General features: G+C 40.9%; 2 protein-coding genes across 2 annotated transcripts in view; one reads left to right on the forward strand and one right to left on the reverse strand.

Annotated features, from left to right (window-relative positions):
* Positions 1-5,646, forward strand: part of LOC124279614 (ectopic P granules protein 5 homolog) — an 84,561-nt gene extending 78,915 nt beyond the window's left edge. The window contains 4 exon segments of the mRNA XM_046715458.1: positions 515-763; positions 2,478-2,697; positions 3,377-3,583; positions 4,309-5,646. Of these exon segments, the coding sequence (XP_046571414.1) occupies positions 515-763; positions 2,478-2,697; positions 3,377-3,583; positions 4,309-4,606 (974 nt within the window). The 3' untranslated portion in view covers positions 4,607-5,646.
* A 6,229-nt stretch (positions 5,647-11,875) lies between these two features.
* LOC124279602 (acid-sensing ion channel 1-like) lies at positions 11,876-24,978 on the reverse strand. The gene is made up of 8 exons (XM_046715445.1): positions 24,560-24,978; positions 21,993-22,536; positions 18,704-18,805; positions 17,277-17,454; positions 15,949-16,008; positions 15,706-15,796; positions 14,813-14,919; positions 11,876-13,466 (listed from the first exon to the last, which is right to left on the reverse strand). Exons 1-8 carry the CDS (start codon positions 24,733-24,735, stop codon positions 13,264-13,266), a joined length of 1,461 nt encoding a protein of 486 aa, XP_046571401.1. The 5' UTR covers positions 24,736-24,978; the 3' UTR covers positions 11,876-13,263.
* Between the last annotated feature and the right edge of the window lie 862 nt (positions 24,979-25,840).

A 25,840-nucleotide genomic window follows, 5' to 3' on the forward strand; every position in this document is an offset into this window, starting at 1 on the left:
GTATTGGATCATTCATAATAAGGAGTACCGGAGTTAGGCAACAGTCCAGACACTACTAACACGATGTACCAAACAAATTCCCACGGTTTTGCATTTCCAGCGGGTAACATAGAAAATGTTACTCGCTTTTAAGCGGGGTATGTTGATTGGCTCAACCAATCAGAAAACGACATTTATGCATGAGATAAGATAAAGTCTATTGTCAACCTCCTCACAGAGATACAGGCAATGGAAACTTCTGGTATGTGCATAGTTTATAGTGAACTTCTGTGCAGATAAAGGAATCATGATATTTTGCACTATATTCCACCAATAACGTACAAAGACATTTGTTTCCTAAGTTGTCTGATTGCAGTGGATGAAGGTAATTGCATGATACTTTTGTCAAAAATACTTTCTACATCTGAAATACATGGTATAATTGAATATTACAGGCACTGCCACATTTTTCAAATTACCTCAAACTGGTGTTGGCACTTTTTGAGTGTACTGCATGTGTTTAATCCGACTTCAGTGGTAGACATGAAGACCCAGCAAGAGGAATCTCTAGACTTGGTCAAGGATGTCCTCAGTCTGCTCAACAACTGCAACCCAGACAGCAACGCCCTCAGTGTAGTCATGACAACCATCACCGAGTGGCTCAAGTCCTCCCCTCACAGCATCCTCCTCACCCCCTGCATCAAGGCCGCCAACAGGTGCTTGGCCTCCCTACAGCAGATGGTTCAGATCACGGAGGCCTGCATCGAGGTCTACTTCACAGCGGGTAGGTGTACACCACTCACATCCTGACTGCCGTCATATAGAGGGAATATTGCTGAGTATAATAATAATAATAATAATAATAATGTGTCCATTTCTATAGCGCCAAACTCCACACTAGGTATGTTCATAGCTCTAATAATCAAGGCACAGCACATTATTACCCCGGATAACCCAAGCTGCCTGTTAGGTGCTAGAAGGTTATAGTCATATGACTTTTTCCACCGGGTACCCATTTTACTGCTGGGTGAACAGAGACAACTTTGAACAAACTCACTTGCCTAAGGTGAGACCACATGTGTCACATGTGCTTCATTGTATGACATTAAACAACAATCAATCAATCAATCACTCAATCCATTGTATGAGGACTCTGGGGAGACTTAAGGTTAGGAGAGATCCCTAGGCTAGCATAGATGAATGTATGTCCTTTGTACCCAGAGTGCATGGATCTTTGCTGACAGTATTGGTCAGTGGATTGTCAGGGCTCTAATAATTGTGTGAATGTTTTGTAAATACAGCAGTGTTAAACAGCAAACACATTGTATGAAGGTGTTTTGGGTATCCTCGTGGTTCACAAGTCATGCTGACGTCCAAAGTTGATTTTTCTGAAAACCATAAAGGTGGTCTCCAGTATCCCTGTTCATGATTATTCATAGAAACAGCATAAGGGGCGGTGGGGTAGTCTAGTGGTTAGAGCGTTGGCTCGTCACGCTGAAGACCCAGGTTCGAATCCCCACATGGGTACAATGAGTAAAGCCCATTTCTGGTGTCCCCCGCCGTGATATGGCTGGAATATTGCTAAAAGCGGCGTAAAACCAAACTCAGTCAGTCAGAAACAGCATAAAGTCAGGGATGAATTTGATCATGTATTAGTAATTACTGTGGATTCCTAAATGTTTTCACTCATATGCCAGGTGAGCATCTTCGCCCTTGGAGAACATTGGTGATTCAGTCATCTCAGTCAGCACAATCTGCTGTGAGTTGTGTCCTTCAGGTGTACCAGAACATCCAAACATGGGTTGGGATCCTGGTTAGGACTGATGGTGTTTCTAGGTTTGTCAGCACCATAGCCTTGTTTGTGTGTTTCAACAGAGTGGTACATATCTGAAAGTCACTTTCATCTTTTCTCCAATGTGCTGCTGACTTGCTGCAGAGATGCAACCACTCCTATTTTGGAGGAGTAACTCCGATTTTCAAATACAAAATCCACTCTCCAATTTGTGTATGAAAACTCCCGATTTTTTAGAAAATACAAATATGTTTATAAATTTAGAATGTTTGAAAGAATTTAAGTAAATAGACATTTAAATATGTTCATTTGAGTTAAGTATTGTCTGGTTAAGTATGGCCAGAAATTGCATATTTCCAGGCTAAATCTAAAGATTTTCATAGGGGAGGTCTCCCAGACCCCAACCGTCAAAAGGGGCCCGAGCCCCCTCTCACGCTCACCTCCAACTCGCACCTTCAGGGCTCGGGAATTGCTTTTAGAAAGGCCTGACTCCTCTTTCATTTGATTCAGGGTTGGCATCTTTGCTTGCTGTGATATAGCTGAAGTCTATAAATATACAAATATTTAATAAGTTTATGAATATAATGACTCAGTCACACAGTTCTTGAGGCCAACATTTGTAACCATGATGACATCCAAAGCAAAGCGAGACCTCCTTGTTGTCATCAACCAGAGGTTATTGATATTTGAATCCCTCTCTCCCTAGACCAGAACACAGGAAGCAGTGGGCAGTGGGACCACATCCTGGCCGTGTTCCAGATGCCGGAACTGAACGTGTCTGACTGCATCAATGAGGCCATCAACCAGGGGTCCTACCTGATGCTGTACGCCTACACCCTGCAGCATATACCTCTCTGTCAGAGCTACGATGATGAACTCAAGCTGATGGACAACTTGTTGAACTGGACTACCGAGATCAAACCTGGGTGAGGAGGAGGGCAAGTTTGGGAAGATCTAGAGCAGACTGAAAAAATCATTATCACATCAGTCATCCTGATGGCCGTGTGGTGTAATGTCTTTTCTGTGCAGAGTTAGGTCCCTTTGGTGACCAGGTTCTTATGATCATGGTTTTCAAGGCCAAGATTCTCCCCAGTCTTGGTCTATAAGCAACATTGCAATTCTCAAAATAGAGTAGAATGAATGAGCTTGTGCACGAAGGGGGCCTCTATTAAGACTTCTCCTCTATTACCTGTTCCTCTTTTCATAATAAACTGTTGCATCTTGATCATCTCTGAAATCACAAGACCTTTGAGCTTTACCAGTTTCTGTGTGTATCTTTGTGAAGTAACAATGCTGTTATGTAGTACTGAACATGTTAAAAGAATGTATTTTTATTTGTCATGTTCTTGTTTACGATGGCATTTATAAGCAACCGTGGCAAATATTCCAAAGAGCATCTGATCAAGTTTTGTCAAATCATTCAGGAATTGAATTGTAGGAAAATATAGAGTATATACTGCTCTTCTTTTGACAAGGATATTTTTATCTCACCATGATACTCAAAACTGATTCTCATAATGGCAACTGCAATTTTTAAATAGAAAGACGTATCTGATTATCCTTGTCATAAGTTGAGTAGTATAGACTGGCTCCATGTTCCTCCAGTGCTGAGAACGAGGGCAAGTTGCTGCTGTGGTGGCAGAAGCTGCTGGACCTCCTCCTGAGACAGCTGGACGGGGCACAGAAGAGAGTCCGCTGTATCCTCGCCCTCAAGAAGTTCCTCATGCAGCTCAATGTCTTCGGAGAGGACAGGGCTTCCTCAGGGCTGCTTGGTGCTATAGGCTTCGGTAAAAAGTCATCACTGTCACTGAAGTAAGTGTACCATACTGAAAAAATTTAAATTGAAATACAGAAAATTCATGAAGGTGTGTTATATTATATTTCCAAGAACCTATCCAGCTACAAACTTGTCAAAGTTTTGGTTTGTGTTGCTTATTAACTAATGAATTATGAGTGTTTAGTAGGATGATGTATGTCGTATAATTCATCAATAAGAATTGAAGGTAACAATAATCTGTAGGTATATAAGTGTGAATTGGGATAGTGAGGTAGGCAGTAGTGAAAATGTGATAACTTCATGTTATTATGTGCTTAGGCCAGACCAATTTTATTTCTTGTTTTACAGATCTGCCGGTCATATTTTTTCAAGAATAAGAAAAAAAATAATAATTAATTTTCCCCTCTCAAAAAATATAATCATAATGTTTTTATTGGCCAAAAATGTAAACTTTTAAGAAAAATCTTTCAGATTGTTTTTTGCCCCTAATACACTTCATAAATTGCCAAAAGTGAAATACTTTTTTGCATTTAGAAGGAATATTACTTTGACTTCTTTTTTCTTTTTCCTCCTGCCTTTTGGGTTGTTGTTTTTTTTAGGACAAAAATCCATAAAACAAGAAATGAAATTGGTCTGGCCTTATCATTTGTTGACAGGTTAGTTTAGAGTGACTCAAATGGTCATATTAAATGTCCTCCAAAATGCCTTGTTTTGTAATGCTGAATATCAGAAAGAAAAACATGAATTGTCATCTCCACAGGTTTCGCATCATGTGCCGCACCATCGCCGCCTTCCTTGCCACCCAGATCTACAGCGACACCGAGCTCCGCCTCCAGCCCCACCAGCCTTTGTCCAACACACAGTCGGCTAAGGCCAGTCGTACAGCACTGGCCGGCCTCAAGACCAACAAGCAGTACGCCCAGTACAAGGAGCAGATTGACCTGGTGTGCCACTTCGTCAACGACCAGACGATGTGTTTGAGAGACTCACTAGCACTCCTTCAACAGCTTGCACAAGCCTTCTTTGCTGACTGGCACTATCTGAAGTGTATTCAGTGAAATGGATGTTATTCTTCATTGAGCTTAAGGTTGAATCTACTCCAAGAGTGTAGCTGGAAACTGGTGCAAGACTGGAACCCAGCCCTAGGCTGGCTAATAAGGACCAGGTAGCTCAATGCGTGTCAATATTCTGTCAGGTATGGATCAATGTACTTTCAGCCACTGCTTTGCCTGAAGGTCGATTTTTTACAGACCACTTTGGTGTTGGAATATTGCTTCAGCATTAAACATCACACATGCCAAACGTTTTGTTGAGAATGCCAGGTGAAGATTTCAAAGTGTAATACATGTATTCAGCTTTCAAAGCTGGTGCTATATCACAATTTCAGGTGCTTTGGTAAAAACATTAAACTGTAACTGCCTTGTTGAACTTTCCAAAACATTGATTGGTAGCTTAGGTGGTGAAGTTGATGTCACAAGATGTTCCAGCGTACTTACAAGTGACATGCGCAGTATCTTATCCTTCTGCAATATTTGATCATATTTCTTTAATTTTGATAGAAAGCAATACTACATCACTGTAAGTGACTATGAGTATAGTCAAGTGGGTGAATGAGTGATTTGGGGGTTTCTGCTGATTTCAGCGGTATTCTAGTAATGTCATGTTCGGGGACACACATCTTAACCATGTGGGGAAACAAACACAGAATTTCATCTGGATGAGGAAACCCTTTAACCACTTGGCTACCTCACTTCCCAAATGACCTATAGATTATCCAGTGCACAGATATGTATATGTCTTTGTTAACGTGGGGCGGTGGGGTAGCCTAGTGGTTAAAGCGTCCGCTTGTCACGCCGAAGACCTGGGTTCGAATCCCTACATGGGTACAATGTGTGAAGCCAATTTCTTGTGTCCCCCTCCGTGATATTGCTGGAATATTGCTAAAAGCGGTGTAAAGCCAAACTCACTTACTCACTCACTCACTTTGTTAACGTAGATGATTTCAAATGTCACAGTTACAATATATGCATTAACTAATTATTTTTGTATTTGACAGATGCGCCAAGCGTTAATTCTAATGTGATAAATAATCCCTTCATGTGATGTGTTTGATTGTGAATAAGCTGTAAACATAAACATACAAACAACAAAGTTTTATGTTTTATTTGTCCCACGATGTCATTTACATTTGGAAACGTCAGTACGTATATGCGTCTTGCTTCCGGTGGAAACATTGCCAGTTGAGTTCGCAGGGCTGGCAGATTCACACACCTGACCTCGGAATTTTTTTGGGTAGATTAATGAACTCAAGAATAAGTCGGGTCTGATTTTTTACCTTCATTTTCTGGTATCAAATTTCCGACTTATAGTCGGTCATATACGGTAGTTGTTGTTGTTTTATATTTGTAATCACCTTAAAAGAGTCTTTTTTTCAATCTGTTCAAGTGAATTTTTTGTATTGTTTTGGCTTTGCCTCCTACCTTTTGGCAGACTGACCAAGAAAACCTGTTAAAACTGAAATGTGTCAGTTTGGACATTGAATATTCAGCAAACATTGCATTACATTCTTTGAATCTTCATATACCTTGAGTTACATTTAGGTATTCATCGTTCTATTATCGAAAATAACTTTCGCAGCTACATCTTTTCACTGTTGCCACTGTTGACGAAATACATTGTATGGTCAGTATTACTGAAATGGGCGATTGCGTGTCATTGTATACCAACTGCATGTACTATATAGTCCGTTTGGCTCAAAAGCGGACTGATGAATTGCAATCTAACTCGAAAACTAATAAACATAAAATACTCAATGAAACACTGATCATAATGAAAACGTCAGACCAACTCTGAGAGGTGTTTGCAGAATTTATGTCCTAAAAATAAAAAAGTTGTTTAACAAACTATTATTAAAATATCGACACAGTTCACTATTTGTTACGAGGGAGGAGTGCAGAGAAAGGGACAGCCGGGTGTGCGAGTAAGGATGGAGACGGCACAGCACAGGTTAATGAATCAATAACTTTGTCGGCACTTGTGCACGTGCTTCTATAACACCTGGCTGTCCCTTTCTCTGCACTCCTCCCTCGTAACAAATAGTGAACTGTGTCAATATTTTAATGATAGTTTGTTAAACAACTTTTTTAATTTTAGGACATAAATTCTGAAACAAATCACAGAGTTGGTCTGATATTTTGATTATGATCAGCGTTTCATTGAGTATTATATGTTGATTAGTTTTTGAGTTAGATTGCAATTCATCAGTCCGCTTTTGAGCCAAACAGACTATAGTTTTCCATCACTGATACCGCCATATAGCTGGAATATTGCTGAGTGCTGTGTTTAGCAACAAACCAACCAATCCATCATTGATATGTCATGCATTTGTATAAACAACGTTCTTCCCTCACCGATTGACTCCTACAGTTGAAATGCGGTGTTGTGGCATGTACATATTGTAGACCCGTGAAGATCCGGGTTAGAATGTACCTTCAGTAACCCATGGTTGTTGTTGTAAGAGGCGACTAATGGGATCGGGTGGTCAGGCTCCCTGGCTTGGTTGACATATGTCATTGGTTCTCAGTTGCGCTGATCGATGCTCATACTGTTGATCACTGGATTGTCTGGTCTGAATCGATTATTTACAGACCGCCCCCAAATAGCTGGAATATTGCTGAGTGTGGCGTAAAACTAAACTCACCCACTCACATATTGTAAGCACTTAATGAATGCCTTTCCTGTATACAATCTGTCTATTCTACACTGTAGCAAAGTTGATTCATACAAGTTAGACGTTCATGGTCAATGGGGTACCATCACTATGATGATTTGAACTGTGAACAACTTTAAATAGAAATAAGAATTGTCATTTTGCTCACTCTAAATGCATGACAGTCAGTTCTAGGGGCTGAAGGTGGGCTTGGGTGCTCCTATATTAAAATAACACCCAACCTTGTAAACAATGAGCTTCCATTAAGTAGTACCTAGGTCAATATCTCAAGTATAGTTTGTGAGAGGTACAACCAAGTGTTTGGATAACCTGCCTGTCTTTCTCTTACTGTGGACAATTTCATGGACAGAAGGAAGGATCTTGAAAGAATACACATTCTTGTATTTGCCTTTACCAGCAAACTATTCCTTATGTTTGCCATGTCTGATTTATGGTAGAACTGTTCCCAGTAACCCATGCTTGTTGTAAGAATCATTAAAAATAATTTCTGACCTGGCTGATTGCATCATGCCAGCTATATCATTGTTCATGCTCCTCTCAGTGACTTGTTGCCTTGTCTTAGTGCTAAGGTGATGGTAACTCCCATACTTTAACACTGGCCTATGTGGCCCAGATAAGCTGCGTATCCGGGTAAAATGCGCATAGAAAATTTCAAATTACGCATTGAAAAATAATTCTTGCGTACCAATTACGCATTTAAAATGTTAGATACGCAAAAAGTTTAAAACAAATGGGTACAGAATATATTTATAAAAAATCGCTTGCGTAATGAAAAAGACATCGATTGCTATCAAGTTGTACTGTTAGTATAGGACAAGTGTTGTACTGTCGGTATAGGATGAGTGATTTTTTTATGAAATCATTTCCATTATATTTAAGTTGGTTTAGATTAGGTATGACATAAGGCAGAACATACCTGCTTTGTAAACATATTCAATGACATAATACTTACCGGGTAGGTGAGTAAAATGACAGAAATACGCACATATTTGAAAGCAGTGGGCAACGGAAAATGAAATACCCACGCAACATTCAAAATACCCACTCCAAATAAATACAGTGGGTACAGTACCCACATGAGCTAAATCTTATCTGGAGCTCTGGTAGCCCTAAGAACACCTTGTCTATAGTCTGTTTGCTGTGAAAACGTAGCGATGAATATCACTTTAAACAAAAAAGTAAATCAAATTAAGTGAATTTAAGATTGCGAATCCTCATAATTTTACCTTGCCAATTGAACATTTAAATCTCAGAATTTTATTCAGCTTAGGATAAAAGTTGTTTAACAAACGATCATAGTTTCAAATCGCTACTATTGGTTTGTATTAGAGTGACATTCATCGGTACGTTTTCACTGCAAACAGACTATAGTGGGTCCTGACTTGACCAATATATGGATTGCTATTCTTTTTATTGGAAAATATGTAACAAGAAATGTTAAATGATTGTTTTCGTTTGTTTTGTTAATCATTAATTGGTCACAAATGCGTCTTGGAATCAATAACTGTAAAGGTGTGTAATAGAAATGATAACAGGATAGGGAAACCATGCTTGCTGACTTGTTTGAAACTTCATTGTGTCACAACTTTCTAGATCGATGCTCATGACGTCAATCACTGGAATATCTGTTTTTTGATTCAATTATTTACAGATTGTTGCTATATACATGGAACATCATAGACCACAGCATTAAACAACCAAAAAATACAAATGTGTAATCATATTCAATAGTCAAGGGAACTTCGAAACAATACCACATTTAGAAGCAACGAATACTTAAAGGACGCTGTGTATATAGTAGTGAAGAACCATGCTGATGTAGAAGTCTTGGATTCCATGAACATTGTCTTGTCATTTTTTTTTCATTAAAATAAATCATGTAAACAAACTATCAAGAAACTTGGTCATTGTGAGGACCAATTCAGATGTACCATGTCACTGGTACCCAGAAATTACTCATTGGGTGCCGTTGGATTCAGTGTGCAATCACCTACATGATATTGTTGAAATTGATGTTTTGTAAACAGTACAGAAAGTATGGCATGTATAGATATGTGTGTCACTGTGATATATATGTATAAACCCCATAGGAAGTTATTGTTTCATAGTAATTGCTGACAATATGTGTATGTACATCATTCATCATTCATCATGTGTACATCATTCAGCATGAATATTGCCGATGTGACGTTAAATATTAACTCACTCACTCACTCACTCATTCAGCAGGAGTCTACTACTTCGACTGACCTACCATGTTGACAGACCTGCTTTAATAGGGTGAGGTTAGAAAATTGAACATTCCTGTCATCAAAATAATGTCTGAATAATGATGCCAATTTAAAATTGCCATTTGTTAACCAGTATCTGTAATCATGAAGCAACTGGCTTTAATAACGAACCTTGGTAACAAAACCTATTGGACTGTGTTGAGCGCTTCTGTACAGTGTATCTTCATGATCAGACAAAGTTCATGATAAAATGACCTTAATCAGCATTTAGCGGTTGTTATTTTTTCATGAATGTAGGACACATTGTATTTATGTTATGTTGTTTCTGTATGTGTAATAAAGGTGATATAACTGTATGTTTATATGAAAGAAGGAAATAGTGTGATCTTCAATGTGCTTCAAGCGCAATGTGGTTGTTTTGTATCAAAGATTTCACTGAGCTGTAACTGTTATTCAGTACAAAATTGTCTATGTACAAATGTTTCCAGTGATGCTGAATTAAGTTATTTGATTAAAATAATCAAAATATTTCTTGTCTGTTTTTTTTTAAAGTTTTATAAACTGACATAGAAAAGAAAGTACACAATTGGTACTTTGGGATTATTTTCCAATATATATATACTCATAGAAACAAATAAAGGAACACACGGAAGTGCAGTGTTCCTATACTGTTTTCAGGGTTTCTTGCAGTGTATATAATATAGCCCGTCCCACCATCCTTGACGTCTATTTTGTGAAGGACGATCTCTTACATAAGTAAGGCCGCCCATTGGTATGGGGAAATATTTGAAAAAACCTAACCTTAACTTGGTTTGAATGAAGAGTTTTAGTTTGGGGGACTGACTGTGTTTGTTCAAGACAGGTCACTCTTTTGGACAGCCAGTCCTTGGACGGCGACATTTCAAAACTATTTTATACACTGGTTTCTTGTCCTTACACTGTCATACTTAAAATCGCTTCAAATCTATTTTTCATGAAAAGGGGTGCATGTGTTGTTCAACTATTCTGAAAGGAATACCTCCTATAGTGTGCATGCATAGAGTAATATGGAAAGGTCGTAATCTGTTACAACAATCACATATTGGTACAAACGAACCTTCCTAGGTTTAGGAACCGCCAGGGCAAGGGTGGCCTGGGAAATGCAGAAACCTGCAAACCAGAAACTTACAGCTTCAAATCCTGGTTCGCCCTATATATATTTCTCTATGTTTGTAAGCAACACGCCTGTGGGCAAGAGATTGTTGCCAGTGGTAAACATCTAAGTCCTGCATCATTTCCATCTTTCCTCCTACATCAAGCTGACTTGCCCTGATTGACTCGTGAAGATCCGGGTTAGAATTGATCTTCAGTAACCCATGTTTGTCGTAAGAGGTGACTAACGGGATCTGGTGGTCAGGCTCGCTGACTTCGTTGACACGTGTCATCGTATCCCAATTGCGTAGATCGATGCTCATGATGTTGATCACTGGATTGTCTGGTCCAGACTTGATTATTTGAAGACCGCCGCCATTTAGCTGGAACATTGCTGAGTGCGGCGTAAAATTAAATTCACTCACTGTATGATATAAGTGGAAAACTGAAAAATGACAACTGGCAACATCAAATAGTGCAATGTTGGAACATTGGAATACAAGCAATTTAAACATAAAAATATATAACGAAATAGGGCCGGTTTGTGATAAAAAAACATCTTTCTTCTAACAAAATAGACCAACTTAATGGATAACAACTTCTTTATTTCCAGAGTGCGACGTTTCGATACAGATTCTTGCACCGTTGTCATTCTGCTTGACGACGGTAAAAAAATCTGATCGAAACGCGGTAAGAAAGAAGTTGTTGTCCTTAACGTTTGTCTGTTTTGTACTTCCCAGCTTCTATAATGCCTCTCAGAGAAGTTATCTTTGTTCATGTTGTCTAAACTTGATGCAAGCATCTGCGTCTAATCAGGCCCAGTAGGATAAACAAACCAAGACATTCTAGGTTTTCATATATTGTTTATTATTGTGTGTATTATTGATAAACAATCAATGCTGCCATGTGCAGTATATGTATTCGTTTATGTACAGTAAATCGTTCCTAAGATATTATAAAAGAGTTTCGTATCATTCGTTAAACTACACATGAAGCTAGAGTTCTAATTAATGATAGACGTCTCGCTACATCGTGAACCTTAAAGTGTCTTGTTTAGCTATTAATATACCTACCGTGATTTATATTGCAGTGTTCTTCCGTAACCCATGGTTGTCGTGAGAGGTGAGTAACGGGATCGGGCGGTCAGGCTCGCTGACTTGGTTGACACATATCATCGTATCCCAGTTGCGTAGATCGATGCTCAATTGCGCAGATCGATGCTCATGCTGTTGATCACTGGACTGTCTGGTCCAGACTCGATTAAACACAGATCGCCGCCATATAGCTGGACTATTCATGAGTGCGGCGTAAAACTAAACTCACTCACGTCATTGCAGTGTTCCTGATTTAAAACTATTTCATATTAACGTTGTGATAGAAACTACAATCAAGTTAGACCTGTGAGGTTTTACATTTGAATTGTAAGTCAAGGTTTCACATTTGTCAAGGCAGTATGGACAGGTGTCGAAATGTTATTTTTGGCGTTCGTTTGAATACTACCACCGCATGGCTCCTGTCAAAGAGACCTGTCATAGGTGGCGCCAATCTCCAAAAGTCTTCAAAGGAGACAGAACTTCTGTGCAAAATATGCATCATGTCGGAAAGCGCACGTAAAACACCAAACCATCATCATCGTCATCATCATCATCATCATCATCATCATCATCATCATCAATGAACTGTCAAACGGTTGGAAGGTTATAAGCACGTCTTCGTATCCCAACTGTGCAGATTAATGCTCACGCTGTAGATCACTGGGTTGTCTGGTCCAGGCTCGATTATTTACAGAACGCCGTCATATATGTGAAATATTGCTATATGCGGCGTAAAACAACAAGCCAGCTGATCAAAAGTCATTTAGTTTTTGAAGAGTTGGCATAACCAATAAGAATAAGTCTGGAAAATACTTGCTAACATAGGAAAAATAATAACCTGGGAAAGAAAAATAATCTTGGCATGAATGTGATTGGCAACTATGTCCCTTCTTAGATAGTCTTTTCATGGTACTGAATTGCCCCAGGTCACATGAAAGGTCCTCCTGCAGGATCCACGGGTTTTACAAGCGACAATGGCTGGATCATCAGGGATATATTCATCGCGTTGCTGAAGCTCTTCGTTTTAATACTGTATACAATGTTGGTTGCGAGCAGAATCTACATTGAGTTTCATTTACATGCCAAAATGACGATGTTGTCACCGTCTTATTTTCACGAGTACCAGCAAATTCATATTCGGATTTAAAAAATTATCAAAGGACTATTTTGTCTTTTAAACAACAAATAGGTATAGAGATCCTGAACCAATGAGAATATGGCTGCGCAAACCGGGTCCACTCGATCCAAAACAGGGCCAAAATTTCAATCCCATACAAAACGCAAACATAGTCATAAACAAAAACATCACCATCGTTTTCTTTGCTCTATCAAGGAACTGAATGGCAACCGTTGCAAGTACAGTTTTGTCCGCTCCAGATACATTTTTGTGACACAATAAACGTCTGGGCGATTTGTGAATGCACAGATGCTCTTCAAGTACATTCATCAGTGCAGTGTCCTTGTCGTACACTCATGACGTAACTGCCATCGTGACAACTGCAGCATCTATCTATCAACCTTAATGTCACTCATAGTGTGTGGTCACCATGTCCACTTTGTGCCTCGAGCTTCCCATCATCCTCCTTGATTTCCTTTTTCTCGCCCTTCCCCACCTTTTGCGCGACCTTGGGGGTGACCAGGGTCAACAGCATGATGGCCACGACCTCTAGAATCTCCACCATGGACACGATGCTGAAGCCCATGAACAGCCCGATCTGGCCTCCGATGTTAGCTGCAAATAGATGTGAGTAAGTGAGTGAGTTGGGTTTAACTCCGCTATGACCAGTATGTCTGTCATATTAGGGAGTGTCGGTTTAGAGTGAGGCAGTGTGAAGCATGTCCTAAGCGTTCACCAAGGGGGCGTTGTTTAGCCGATCCGCTGTGCAGCGCTGCGCTTCTATTGGCTGAACAACGCCACGATGCATGCATCGCAGCGCTTCGGAGTGCAGCGAGGTGCTTCCCGCGTAAGCGAGCGACATTCAAAATGGCGTTACGGCAATGTAATTCTTTATGTTGACAGTAGATCTTTGACTTTGGGACGCATTCTGGTCACAAAGGGGTAAAAAGCTCTCCAAATGTAGTGTAGAGTGTCTTCTCATGAGTTGTTGCGCATACAATTCAAAATCATTGCATGGAATATCTTCTGCAGATTCGTGCTCCAAAAGTGTGGCTAGTATCGGTGATGTGTTGCATAGGACGACGCCATATTGAATGAAGCGCCCACACAGCAGTCCGTTGCGCGGGAAAACAGGCAGCGTAGCGCAGCGAAGCTTGCAAACCTTTGCTGAACAACGCGCCCCAAGTGTATGCTGCTGACTAATCCAGAGACATATAAAGGTGGTGGAACTGGATTTCAAATCACGAGAACCGGCTAAGGGACGCAACTCTGTGCAATAAGAGGTAATCATTCAAAGGTCGTTGTTGTTTCCAAAATATTACTCAGTGATGTAACTACATATAAGACGAGTATATAGATGGCAACTTCTTTATTGTATAATACGGTGTATTCACCAACTTCTAAATGCCCCTCAAGAATCTGATATGACTACAGTACCGTTTAAGCGGTGTGATACAGATATTTGAGAAATCACTGAGTGGATGTTAATCTGTTAGATGAGTCAAGTATTAATTGCCCCAGTCGTGAAGAAACCGTATGTAACTTATCGTACTAAACTCCCCGTGAAGATCCGGGCTAGAATTGGTCTTCAGCAACCCCAGCCTGGTTCCCTGGGTCTGTTGCGCCTGCGCTGTCGGAGCGTAGCGCAGGCGCAACAGACCCAGGGAACCAGGCTGCAGCAACCCATGCTTGTCGTAAGAGACGACTAACGGGATCGGATGGTCAGGCTTGATGAATTAGTTGACAAATATCATCGTATCCCAATTGCGTAGTTCGAAACTCATGCTGTTGATCACTGGATCTGGTTCAGACTAGATTATTTGCAGACCGACGCCATATAGCTGAAATATTGCTGAGTGCGGCGTAAAACAACGAACAACCCAAACCAAAACGAAATTCCCGATAACATAGCCTGAGGCCTATGACCAATACTTCCCTTGTGTGTCGAAGATGGTTCTTACCCAGTATGGTTTCAACCGAGTAAACGGGTATCTGCTCGATCTCCATCTTCAGCGGTCCTGACTGCAAGAACGTCAGATGCACCATTGGAGCCGAGGCGTGGATTGAACTGTTAAAAGCAACAGTGACTCAAATGAGCTAATAGTTTCGCGCTGTTTGTCCTGCTCTGGGTGCATACATATCACCTATACCTCGCTACTGCTGTTATTCTAGGCCTGTCTTTGACAGTCTGGTGTCATATTTTTTTTAATATTGCTGACTGCGGTGTAAAATAAGAACTTTATTTCATGGAGATAACTACAGGCACTATTTACAAGGGATGGAAAGGTAGCCTAGCGGTTCGCTGGTCGGGCTGAGGACCCGGGTTTGAGTCCCAACATGGGTACAATGAGTGAAGCCCATTTCTGGTGCCTCCCGCCGTAATAATGCTGGAATATTGCTAAAAGCGGCGCAAAACATAACTCACTCACTACTTTCACGCTGTCCTTGTCACATCAGAACTTCGACATTCAAATATATATTCTGGACAATTCTTGGGAATAGAGTTGCTTCATGCAGCACCTGTCTACAAATTGACAATTTTCAGATTATGAACCAGTTGTGACGGTGTTTAGGGGTGGCAGCGTTCATGGGTAGTTTCACTGGCTGCTTGATAAGAGTATGATACAATCGCTTTAAGAGTGACTGGAACATGATATATATATGTTCATTAGGTTCATTAAGTTCCTGTCCGCATGATCACATAAGACCCTCCCGATATACACTTAACCCAACTGTTGGTGAAGGGTCACAGCCATGGAATAAAAGTTCTTAACTTGATATGTAAAAACTATAACAAAAGATGTTAGGAATGAGCACTTCCTCTATTTCAAATGTAAAAATTAAATATATTTACGTCAGTGGGGTACACGAGACAAACGTTTCATACTCCACACGAGTACACCGAGACGGACAGTCACACTGAGAGCTCTTGTTGCCATAGAAATCTGAAATGTCGATAGTCGGTATGACAAAACAGGCTTTCCTATTTCAGTTTACAAATTTACAATAATACATACTGTATTTATTATCTATGAATGTGTTTATCATTAGCTGCAGAACACATGTAAATTGAGATACTTCTGAGTGAAGCACTGACCTTGACCGCTGTTCTCCAAGCAGTGCCATGTCTGACCAGCTGAGCACAGGTCCTCGCTTCCTGTGTAGTACAAGCAGGCATGCAGTCACACACTAGTTTTCATAACAAGTGTTTATTTCTGGCATGCTTTGTAGTCTTAAACGTCAACAGATTATCAACATGTCTAATGACTGTTATCTGTATCCGCGGTGGTTAATTGACCCGTGAAGATCCGGTATAGAATAGGTCTTCAGCAACCCATGCTTGCCACAAAAGGCGACTATGCTTGTAAGAGGCGACTAACGGGATCGGTTGGTCAGGCTCGCTGACTTGGTTGACACATGTCATCGGTTCCCAATTGCGCAGATCGATGCTCATGTTGTTGATCACTGGAATGTCTGGTCCAGACTCGATTATTTACAGACCGCCGCCATATAGCTGGAATATTGCTGAGTGCGGCGTAAAACTAAACTCACTCACTCACTATTGTTCAATTGTTTTTATCTAGTACCATTCTTCATCCAGGTTGTACCTACAACCGCCCTTATCAACTACAACAATGTGTGTCTTATGCTCAACCAAAGCCCTGGTACCAAACGAGGCTTACAGGATCGCGCTTTCTTAGTACGTCGGGTCTTTAAAACGCCCGATGTCGAAGTGGCAGATTATCTATAGTTCACTCATCTAATCACGAAGCAGCCACTAAGGTCCAAAGGACAGTGAGTGAGTTTAGTCTAGTAGGGGTTACTGAAGATCAATTCTAACCCGGATCTTCATGGGTAGGTCAAGTGGATGGAGCGTCTGTCCTGATAACCGGACTCGGGTAGTCGGCAGAACCTTGTGCGTATTGCCAAAGGCTTTTGAAGGTTGTACTTCGTGTTACCCTGATATGCGCTTGGTATTTCGGGGACATAATGAGGGCTGGTCGTCTCGAAGTCAGTATAAGGTGTAAAGCTAAAGCTGAAGTGTGTCAGTGTGTTTAGCAGTATATGGTCAACTAGTCCAGACTAGCACATACAACGTCGCTATGAAAACACAAAGTGAAACTACCCGTGAAGATCCGGGTTAGAATATTGATCTTCAGTAAGCCTTGCTTGTCGTAAGAGGCGACTTACAGGATCGGGTGGTCAGGCTCGCTGACTTCGTTGACACATGTCATCGGTTCCCAATTGCGTAGATCGATGCTTATCTGTTGTTCACTGGATTGGCTGGTCCAGACTCATTATTACAGACCGCCGCCATATAGCTGGAATATTGCTGAGTGCGGCGTTAAACAACAACCAACCAACATAGTGAAACAGACGTGAACATCAGTTTAATCCCCATGTCACCTGCCCACGTGAGCTCACCTCTATCCAGGTAGAACCTACATCCACACTGGTCCGAGGTGTAGTTGACCAGACACTCCCTCTGGCACGCCTTCTGGCTGTAGTACGGGTACCGGTAGAGTGACCGCTGGTCGGCCTCCTGGTCAGGGAAACACCTGCCCCCAAGCATATCCTTGTACGGCGGACCGAGGGAGTGTCTCTACAGACGAACAAAGTATAAACACTGACGTACAAAAAAAACCCGTGAAGTTTGGGGATTAGTAAAACAACAAAAACAACGAAAATATTTTGAAGACTATTTCATTATGGCTTACAACGACGGGACTATACATGATCCCAAAACACCAAATGAATAAATCGTTTGGTAAATCAGTTTAGTTTTAGTGAAGGAATCAATCTAAACTGCCGGACTAAAGAAACGCAACCCTATTGTGAAATAATCACAAAGGACAGATCCATGAAACACAATGAACAGAGAGAAGCGGCTTTCATCCGAGAATAGCACCTTCTGCCACTCACGTCGCTGCCAACGTCGAACTGTCCGGGCCCCTCTAAGTCTCCGTCGACGATGTTCGGCTGTCAACTGCTGTCCCCGGAAAGGTCTGTAAAGCCCGGATTCCACAGGACCTCAGTCACCTGGCTACTGTGTATCGGCTTACACGGTGACCCAAGCCATGCGCCGCTGATGACGTCACCGCCAGGAAGCGGTTTCTGAGATGCAGTGTGCGCAGATACTGGGGCCCGTTTCCCAAAGCGATCGTAGCGCTACGACTGTCGTAAGTCTATGTTAAAGTATGGGAGTTACCTTAGCGCTGCGATCGCTTTGTGAAACGGGACCCTGGCCCCCCCCTGGGGCGTTGTGACTCGAGGTCTGCCTGAACGTGGCCTGTCTGACGTCAGCGTTCTTGCAACGTGGACGTGCGAGGTTCCCATTTCGATCATTCCGATCTCCCGATCTGGTTGCCGCAAAGTTAATCGAGACATTCTTTTGGTGATATGGTTTTTTTAATAGAATGAATGTCTGACAACCCGTTTGCATTGGTTTTATACCCGTTTGGTATTTAATTTTTTTTGCTTTGCGTAAGAAACATGCAAACCATATTTGGACAAAATGGTGAAAACGTATGGACTGCATGCCTTATTTCCAAGTGGAAAACTCATTGTTGCATCTGTCGATGTGTTTTCATGTGATGGTGATTGCAACTAAATTTGGATTTTTTGATGATTTCAATTTCAAAGTGGTAACGTTTCTTTAGCTCGTCAGTTTATTTCTCTCAATAACATTACGAGTTGTGTTAAAATGAAGTTCTTTTGCCATTGGAACAATAATATCACAGCGAAAAATAAGTCAACGCAGCCAGTGTCTCTAGATATCCATTAATTTAGCAAAAAGAGAAATCCAGCAACATGACGATAGCGGACATCAATAGTGAGTTCCATAGTTTTACCGTAGTTTTTTCAAACTTGACGATACAGCTGGAGTTAGCTGGAATGAAGTGTGCCTCCTTCACGTCAGGGAAGGGGTACTCGTTGTTGGGATGAAGGGCAATCTGAAGTAAATTATAATGATCAACATTAATCCTTCACATCGAAGTCCAGGAATTCGTGTAAGTTTCTATGTTTATATTACATACAAATATCTATTACAAATTATTTTAGCCCAGTCCACAGATCATCGTGCATTGCGTTATCATCTCACAGACTGTATATGTTCACCCCTTGCTTACCAATACTATTAAAAAGTAAATATCTTCATAGCATTCAAGGGTTCGAAATGTTCATAAATTTTTTTTAGAGAACTATCAACACTGTTGATCTCAGTACAAATTACATGCACGGAACATTTCATATGAATTTGTATTTTCCGTCCTTAGGCCAGACCAATTTTATCTCTTGTGTATTTTTTCAAGAATAAGAAAAAAAGATTAATTAATTTTCCCCGCTCAAAACATAATCCTAATGTTTTTATTGGCCAAAATTGTAAACTTACAAAAAAAATTTAAATTTTAGATTGTTTTTTTTCGCTCCATATACATTTCATGAATTGCCAAAAGTAAAATACTTTGGGTATTTAGAAGGAATATTACTTTGACTGGTGATTTTATTTTTATTTTTTTTCCCTCCTGCCTTTAGGTTTTCTGAGGTCAAAAATCCGTAAAACAAGAAATAAAATTGGTCTGGCTTTATGAAAACAAAACAAAACAGTTCTCCAGTTGGCGGGGTGTTCTGATATGAGGTGTCTGGGGGAACGGGGCTCCTCTATTCCTGACAGCGACGTATCATCTGTCAGCACTGTATAAAATGTTTCATGCACTGCATTGGAGCCCTGCAGATATTGTATGTGGAGGCTGGTTGTCTGCCTTCGGAATAGCATGTTACGAAGAGATGAGAAGTGTTGTTATCAGTTGTTATGATTATTAATCACATTGAGCTCATTTCTATGACGGGAGTGTCAATTTGTTGAAACCTGTGTGCGTACATGTCCGCGTGTGTATTGTTGTTATTGTTGCTGAACGCCAATCTTAAATTCTATTTTTTCAAACCCAGGACGACCTAGGTGAACCAGGGTTGACCAACGTATAACCCAAAGTAAACCTTGGCTAACCAATGTTAGCACATTTTAACTTATATGACATAATTGCTGAAGCTAATTAATTTCATGTTTCTAAATTCATTTACGAAACTCCATGTAAGGCCATAACATGGGTGGGAGCGGTGGGGTGGCCTAGTGGTTAAAGCTTCCGCTCGTCACGCCGAAGTCCCGAGATCGATTCCCCACATGAGTACAATGTGTGAAGCCCATTTCTGGGGTCCCCCGCCGTGATAGTGGCGGAATATAGCTAAAAGCGGCGTAAAACCAAACTCACTCACTTACTCATAACATGGGTGGCAAAACGCATCGTGTAACATCTACCATTAACATAATTAGAATGACTTCACCAGGTCAAGCAAGATGTAACCCTGCATATTAGTTATACATATTTCTGATAGTTTTGACTTCGCACCGGTGCCATTTGCCAAGTATTTTATTTTTAAAGGTTCTAGTTTGAAGGATGTCAATTCAAACCTGGTCACAGTCTGGGCCATGACCTCAATTGACATAAGCCACGTAAACGATACTATCTGATAAATTAGGTCGAAATTGTGACAGTGTCTATTATAATTCTGTAATTATGCAATGCCTACATTAAATTGTTTAAGCTGAAGCACATAATTGCATAAGAAACCTTTGAAAATAGTGTTATTACGATGAACATAGGTACTGATCGACCTATTCATTTCCGGAAATCCATCCGGTGTTGATAGCAAACTGACCTTTTAGGCATTTTTTTGTCGACATTTTCTTGTTTGAATTGACTTTTTTTCTGAAGTTGATATTTTTTTGAATAGGAACAAAGCAACAATGAGATGAAGTCAGTTATGAAAAGGGCAGTAATAGACGACAGGGAGTATTAAGCCCACGACATCTGTTTAAATAGAGTGATCAAAGCTGATCAGCATAACCATGACGATCACAATCAGTTGTAGGCTACATTATGTGTACTACTGCTATACTGATACTTGTAATGACATACTTATACAGTGGAGCTATGGAAGAGATGCTATTGCGATAGTGGACGAGTCTGTACCAGTATGTACTGGCGATTGTCTGCAGTAAATAACCCCGTTGTATCATAGTGGAGTTATTAAGCCGAATCTCCTGAATGGTATTTTAGCATCCTTCCATATTTCTAAAACTTTCAAACTGACTTTTTAGTTTACTGAAAAATCATTTTAATGGAAAAATATCGAGATATTGAATTGCTGTTTATATTATCCGCAATGGCTCGGGTGGTGTAATATAGCTGTTTATTTTGTTAGATAGGAATATTGACCCTCACACTCTCTCTTACAAACCGAATGCTTGAAGAGGGAGCGCAGATAAAACAGAGGCCAAAGGCGTAGAGTTACACCCCTTAGCCGTGCCAGGAGCCGCATATCCACCGCCCACCGACTTAGGTAGGCCCTTGGTCTGTCTACACAATACTTGTTCGCGTAGGTTTTATTCTTGGGTTGAACTGCTTCTTAGCCATACATTACATAAGAACAAAATATCCTATATTATACTGTGAAATACAGGCGAAATTCACCCTCAGGTCGTTTTTTGACAGACTGATACAGACTAGGAATACGAAACGTGTACCCTCACTTAAAACATCCATGATATGAGCTCTGGTATCTACCGGGAACGGTAGGGTAGCCTAGTGGTTGAAGCGTTCGCTCGTCACGGGTAAAGCACGGTTCGGGATTGCCCACATGGGTACAGTATGTGGAGCATGTATCTGGTATCCCCCGTCCTTGATGTTGCTGGAATATTGCTAAAAGCGACGTAAAACTAAAACTCACTCACTCACTATTATACCTGGTAGGCAGATCTAAATCAATCACATATTTGAAATGATTCTGTATTTATATCAGAGTGAGTGAGTGAGTTTAGTTTTACGCCGCACTCAGCAATATTCCAGCTATATGGCAGCGGTCTGTAAATAATCGAGTCTGCACCAGACAATCCGATGATTAACAGCATGAGCATCAGTCTACGCAACTGGGATACGATGGCATGTGTCAACCAAGTCATCGAGCCTGACCATCCGATCCCGTTGATCGCCTATTACGACAAGCATGGGTCACTGAAGATCAATTCTAGCCCGGATCTTCACGGGTATTTAATTCAGATGTCACAGATATGGCAGTTACCTGTATCCCGTCCCTCTGGCCAATGCTGGTCACAGAGCTATCCAGTTCAATGATGACATTAAAGGTCAAGGTCTGTCCCACGCTGTTGGAACTGTTCCGTGATGAATTCAAGGTCAAACACGACCCTTCAGTTGTTGTGGTGGGGTAGATATATTCATCACATACTCCCTTGGACTGCAGCTTGTTCCAACCACATTTTATCAGTTTCATCCGGACGCTGTTCCGGCTGTGAGTCAGCAAACACTCTCCCCTTTCCGCTTCCTCTGAACCACGCATGTGCAGACATCCATGCGGCGCAAGGGGCCCCGTTCGCAAGAGGGTGAAGACCTTCACGTCGTCGTTGTCATCGTCGTCGTTGTCCAGGAAGGAAAATGGACTGAGTGGAGGAGGATCGCAGAATGTAATGGCAGGGAAGTCGTCTTCGTCGAACGGACGTTCCGCCATGTTGATGACGGTGGGGTACGTGTAGTAATCCGTCATTTGCACACTGACGACAATAGTCAGAGATATGGCCAAGCCCAGGAGAAGAACCAGCCATATGAACCTGAATTAAAAAACACAATATGAATGATATTGCTCAACAAATCTTTACCGAGGCTCAAAACTCACGCCGTTTGTAGTTACGATTCCATCTACGAGCGAATCCACGCATGCGTGTATGTTTACTGTTTGTATTAACTCGTGACTGAATTCAAAATGGTGTCGCCTAATATGCTGATGATGCTGGAAGAAGAAGAGTAAGAAGAGATATCTCAGTGAGTGAGTTTGGTTTTACACCGCTTTTAGCAATCTTCCAGCAATACCATGGCAGGGGCACTAGTAATAGGACCACACATTGAACCCATGAGGGCAATCGAACCCGGGTCTTCGGCGTGACGAGCGAACGCATTAACCACAAGGCTACCCCCACTCCCCTAGAGATATTTCAGCAAATTAATGCGTACAGTTGGTAAAAGGCATCAGGGTCGAATCATCGATGATAGTGCTTTAGTTTATCGTTAAGTAGAGGACTACTTTCAACGAACTGCAGGAAAGCTTCCATATCGACAGCTGTTCACCCATATACGGTTTTTCAATTTTGGTGCTATTTATAGCATGGCCTCGTGCTGTAAACCCATTTCTTAAAATCAATAGATTCGTTATATTTAAATTCCATTGCTGCTAGATATGATGTGGTGCGTCGGAAAGTCTTCCTTGTTTGATGAAATGCAACACAAAACAAATCGCAAACCAGCACAGAAAACGAAACCGGTGACGCTCTCGGTGACTCAAACATAATATCACTTGATGCTTTAACTACCAATCGCAGGCTGTATTCCGAGGCCAAAACGATTAGTGTCAGCATCGTAACTCCATGATTTGATTTCACGCATGCGTAGAATGAGTGCAGTTCTTGACATTCCCTTCTGTGAAAAAAGCTAGAATTGTACTAAAAACCCTGTCGGTCGTTACTATTGGTCTTTAGGTAGATACGACAGTCATCGGATCCTGGAACGTCGAAGGGACGGAACTCGGTATAGCGAATTGCCAAGCTTAGACACCTGAACACCCATGATGTGTCGTTTAATGACATCATGTTGCCAACGTGAATCTAGGTCAGTTGGTTTGTTGTCTAGCGCTGCACTCAGCAATATTCCAGCTACATATATAAGGCTGGAAATAATCGAGTATGGACCAGACAATCCGGTGATCAACAGCATGAACATCGATCTATGCAAATGGGATACGATGACATGTGTCAACCAAGTCGGTGAACCTGACCTCTTGATCGTCTTACGTCGCCTCTTACGACAAGCATGGGTTGCTGAAGATCAATTCTAACCCGGATCTTCACGCCGTATTCAGGTGTTTGGTCAGTTCGTATACTCGTCAAAAGCGAAATCTAGACAAGTATTATGTTATCATACTTTATTATATTATCATTTATAATTTTATTTGCACAGTTACAACTTATTATTTCGGAAAAACAAATTGGTAATTACCTTAAATTCAAAATAGTCACCTCTTATCAATATGAAACAAAACAGTATGATAAGGTTCTTGAGAGGCATATAGAAGTTGGTATTCAAGTATAAGACAAAATATTATGGATGTCAACTTCTAAACAAGAAGTTGACATCCATAATATTTTGTCTTATAAAACTGTATGGGTTTGAAATACATTCTTTCAGCTTCAAACTTGAATTTGTCAACAAAACAACGAAAAGTGTAGATGATGTGTCAAATGTCACATTCCATCACGTCTGCGAATCCATGGTAATTAATGATGACTGACGTCCATTACACAAGGTGGCTCTTGTTAAGTCACAACAATGTATTCATGTGCTTATGTCTTACGATGAAAGCCATTTTGTAATGAAAGATTTTGTTGATTTTATAATAAGACTCAACGATTTCATAAACAATTTTTGATTGTTGAAACGCGAGACACAATAACCTTCTTGCCATTTTCTAAAGTAAGGAATAAACTCCGCAGGTGTTAAAATCTTCCTTTTTGTCAAAGTTAAGTTAACTATTTATGGGAGATTCCACGCACACATATGCACACGTTCTACGAGTTCCCTTACCGTTGACCGCAGTATTTAGTAGCTCCAACCGTCTGCGGGATCCCATGAACTGTAGCTCTCTGAGCATAATCCTTGAAAACATGCCCAACGACATGGGTCTTCCCATCGCTTGGCTTCTTGGCGGCCATTTTGATTTTGGCGATAGTCCTGATGTGTCTTATGGTCGGCGACGACATTGTTGAACAGGATACGCGTCTGTGTTACTCATATATACACGACTTCGTAAATGTCATGTGATCAAATGTCACTGCAGATCAATAGGATTTCCTGTCAGAAGCCTTGTGATAAAAACTAAAACATTGCTTGATGAGGAATTTCAATTTGATGACACAACCTCATCAGGCGCTATCATGTCTATTGTGAAACCCGGGTAACGTACGTGCATTTCGCGATATCAGCGCCCTTTGACACGAAAGATATTTAGGAATATATCATAGGTTAATAATGCACAAGAATCCCAACGTTGCCGTTAGATAATTACATCATTGGTTGTAACGGGACGCTTCTGTCTGGACACTTGAAGGTGCTTTGTGTAAACACGTGATGCGTAATTATTCGTAGCGCCGTGTTGATAGCTATTGACAGCAGTAATTAACGTGATTATTCTGTTCAATTAACTCACTGAGACAAGTGTATTATGTATGGAGACGACTGTATTTTGACATGACATATATGTCCTTAGAAATATCCTACTTTGATTGCTTGTGAGTGAGTACGGTTTTACGCCGCCTTTAGCAATATTCCAACAATATCACGGCGGAGGACACCTGAAATGGTCTTCACATTTTGTACCCATGTGGGGAATCGAACCCGTTCTTCGGCGTGACGAGCGGACACTGTGACCATTTGGCTACCCCACCGTCCCTGCTCGCTTGTGTGGCATGTTCTAGATTAAAATTAACCAATACAACACAATAGTTGTTCAAAGACTTCGTGAACAACTTAATTAACACTGACAACTGTGACTATGACTTGAACGATCGAGTGCAAAATCATGATATCAGTATTTAAGAATGCGGCACGTGAAATTACAATGGATTTGACCACTTGCACAAGCACCTTGAGTAAAAGTGAATAAGGATCGGGAACAATACGAACCTTAAGGGCCCCGTTTCACAAAGCTCTCGTAAGCCTAAGATCTCGTAACTTTTCTCGTAGCATTCGTACTTCCTCTATTGTAACATTGACTTACTATAGTTGTAGCGCTACGAGAGCTTTGTGAAACGGGGCCAAATTAAGGATTGTGAACATCAGCTAAAGAGGACGAAAACAAGACTTATT

Source organism: Haliotis rubra, unplaced genomic scaffold (assembly GCF_003918875.1).
Source record: "Haliotis rubra isolate DU_JTF1 unplaced genomic scaffold, ASM391887v1 Scf253, whole genome shotgun sequence".
Lineage (NCBI taxonomy): Eukaryota > Metazoa > Mollusca > Gastropoda > Lepetellida > Haliotidae > Haliotis > Haliotis rubra.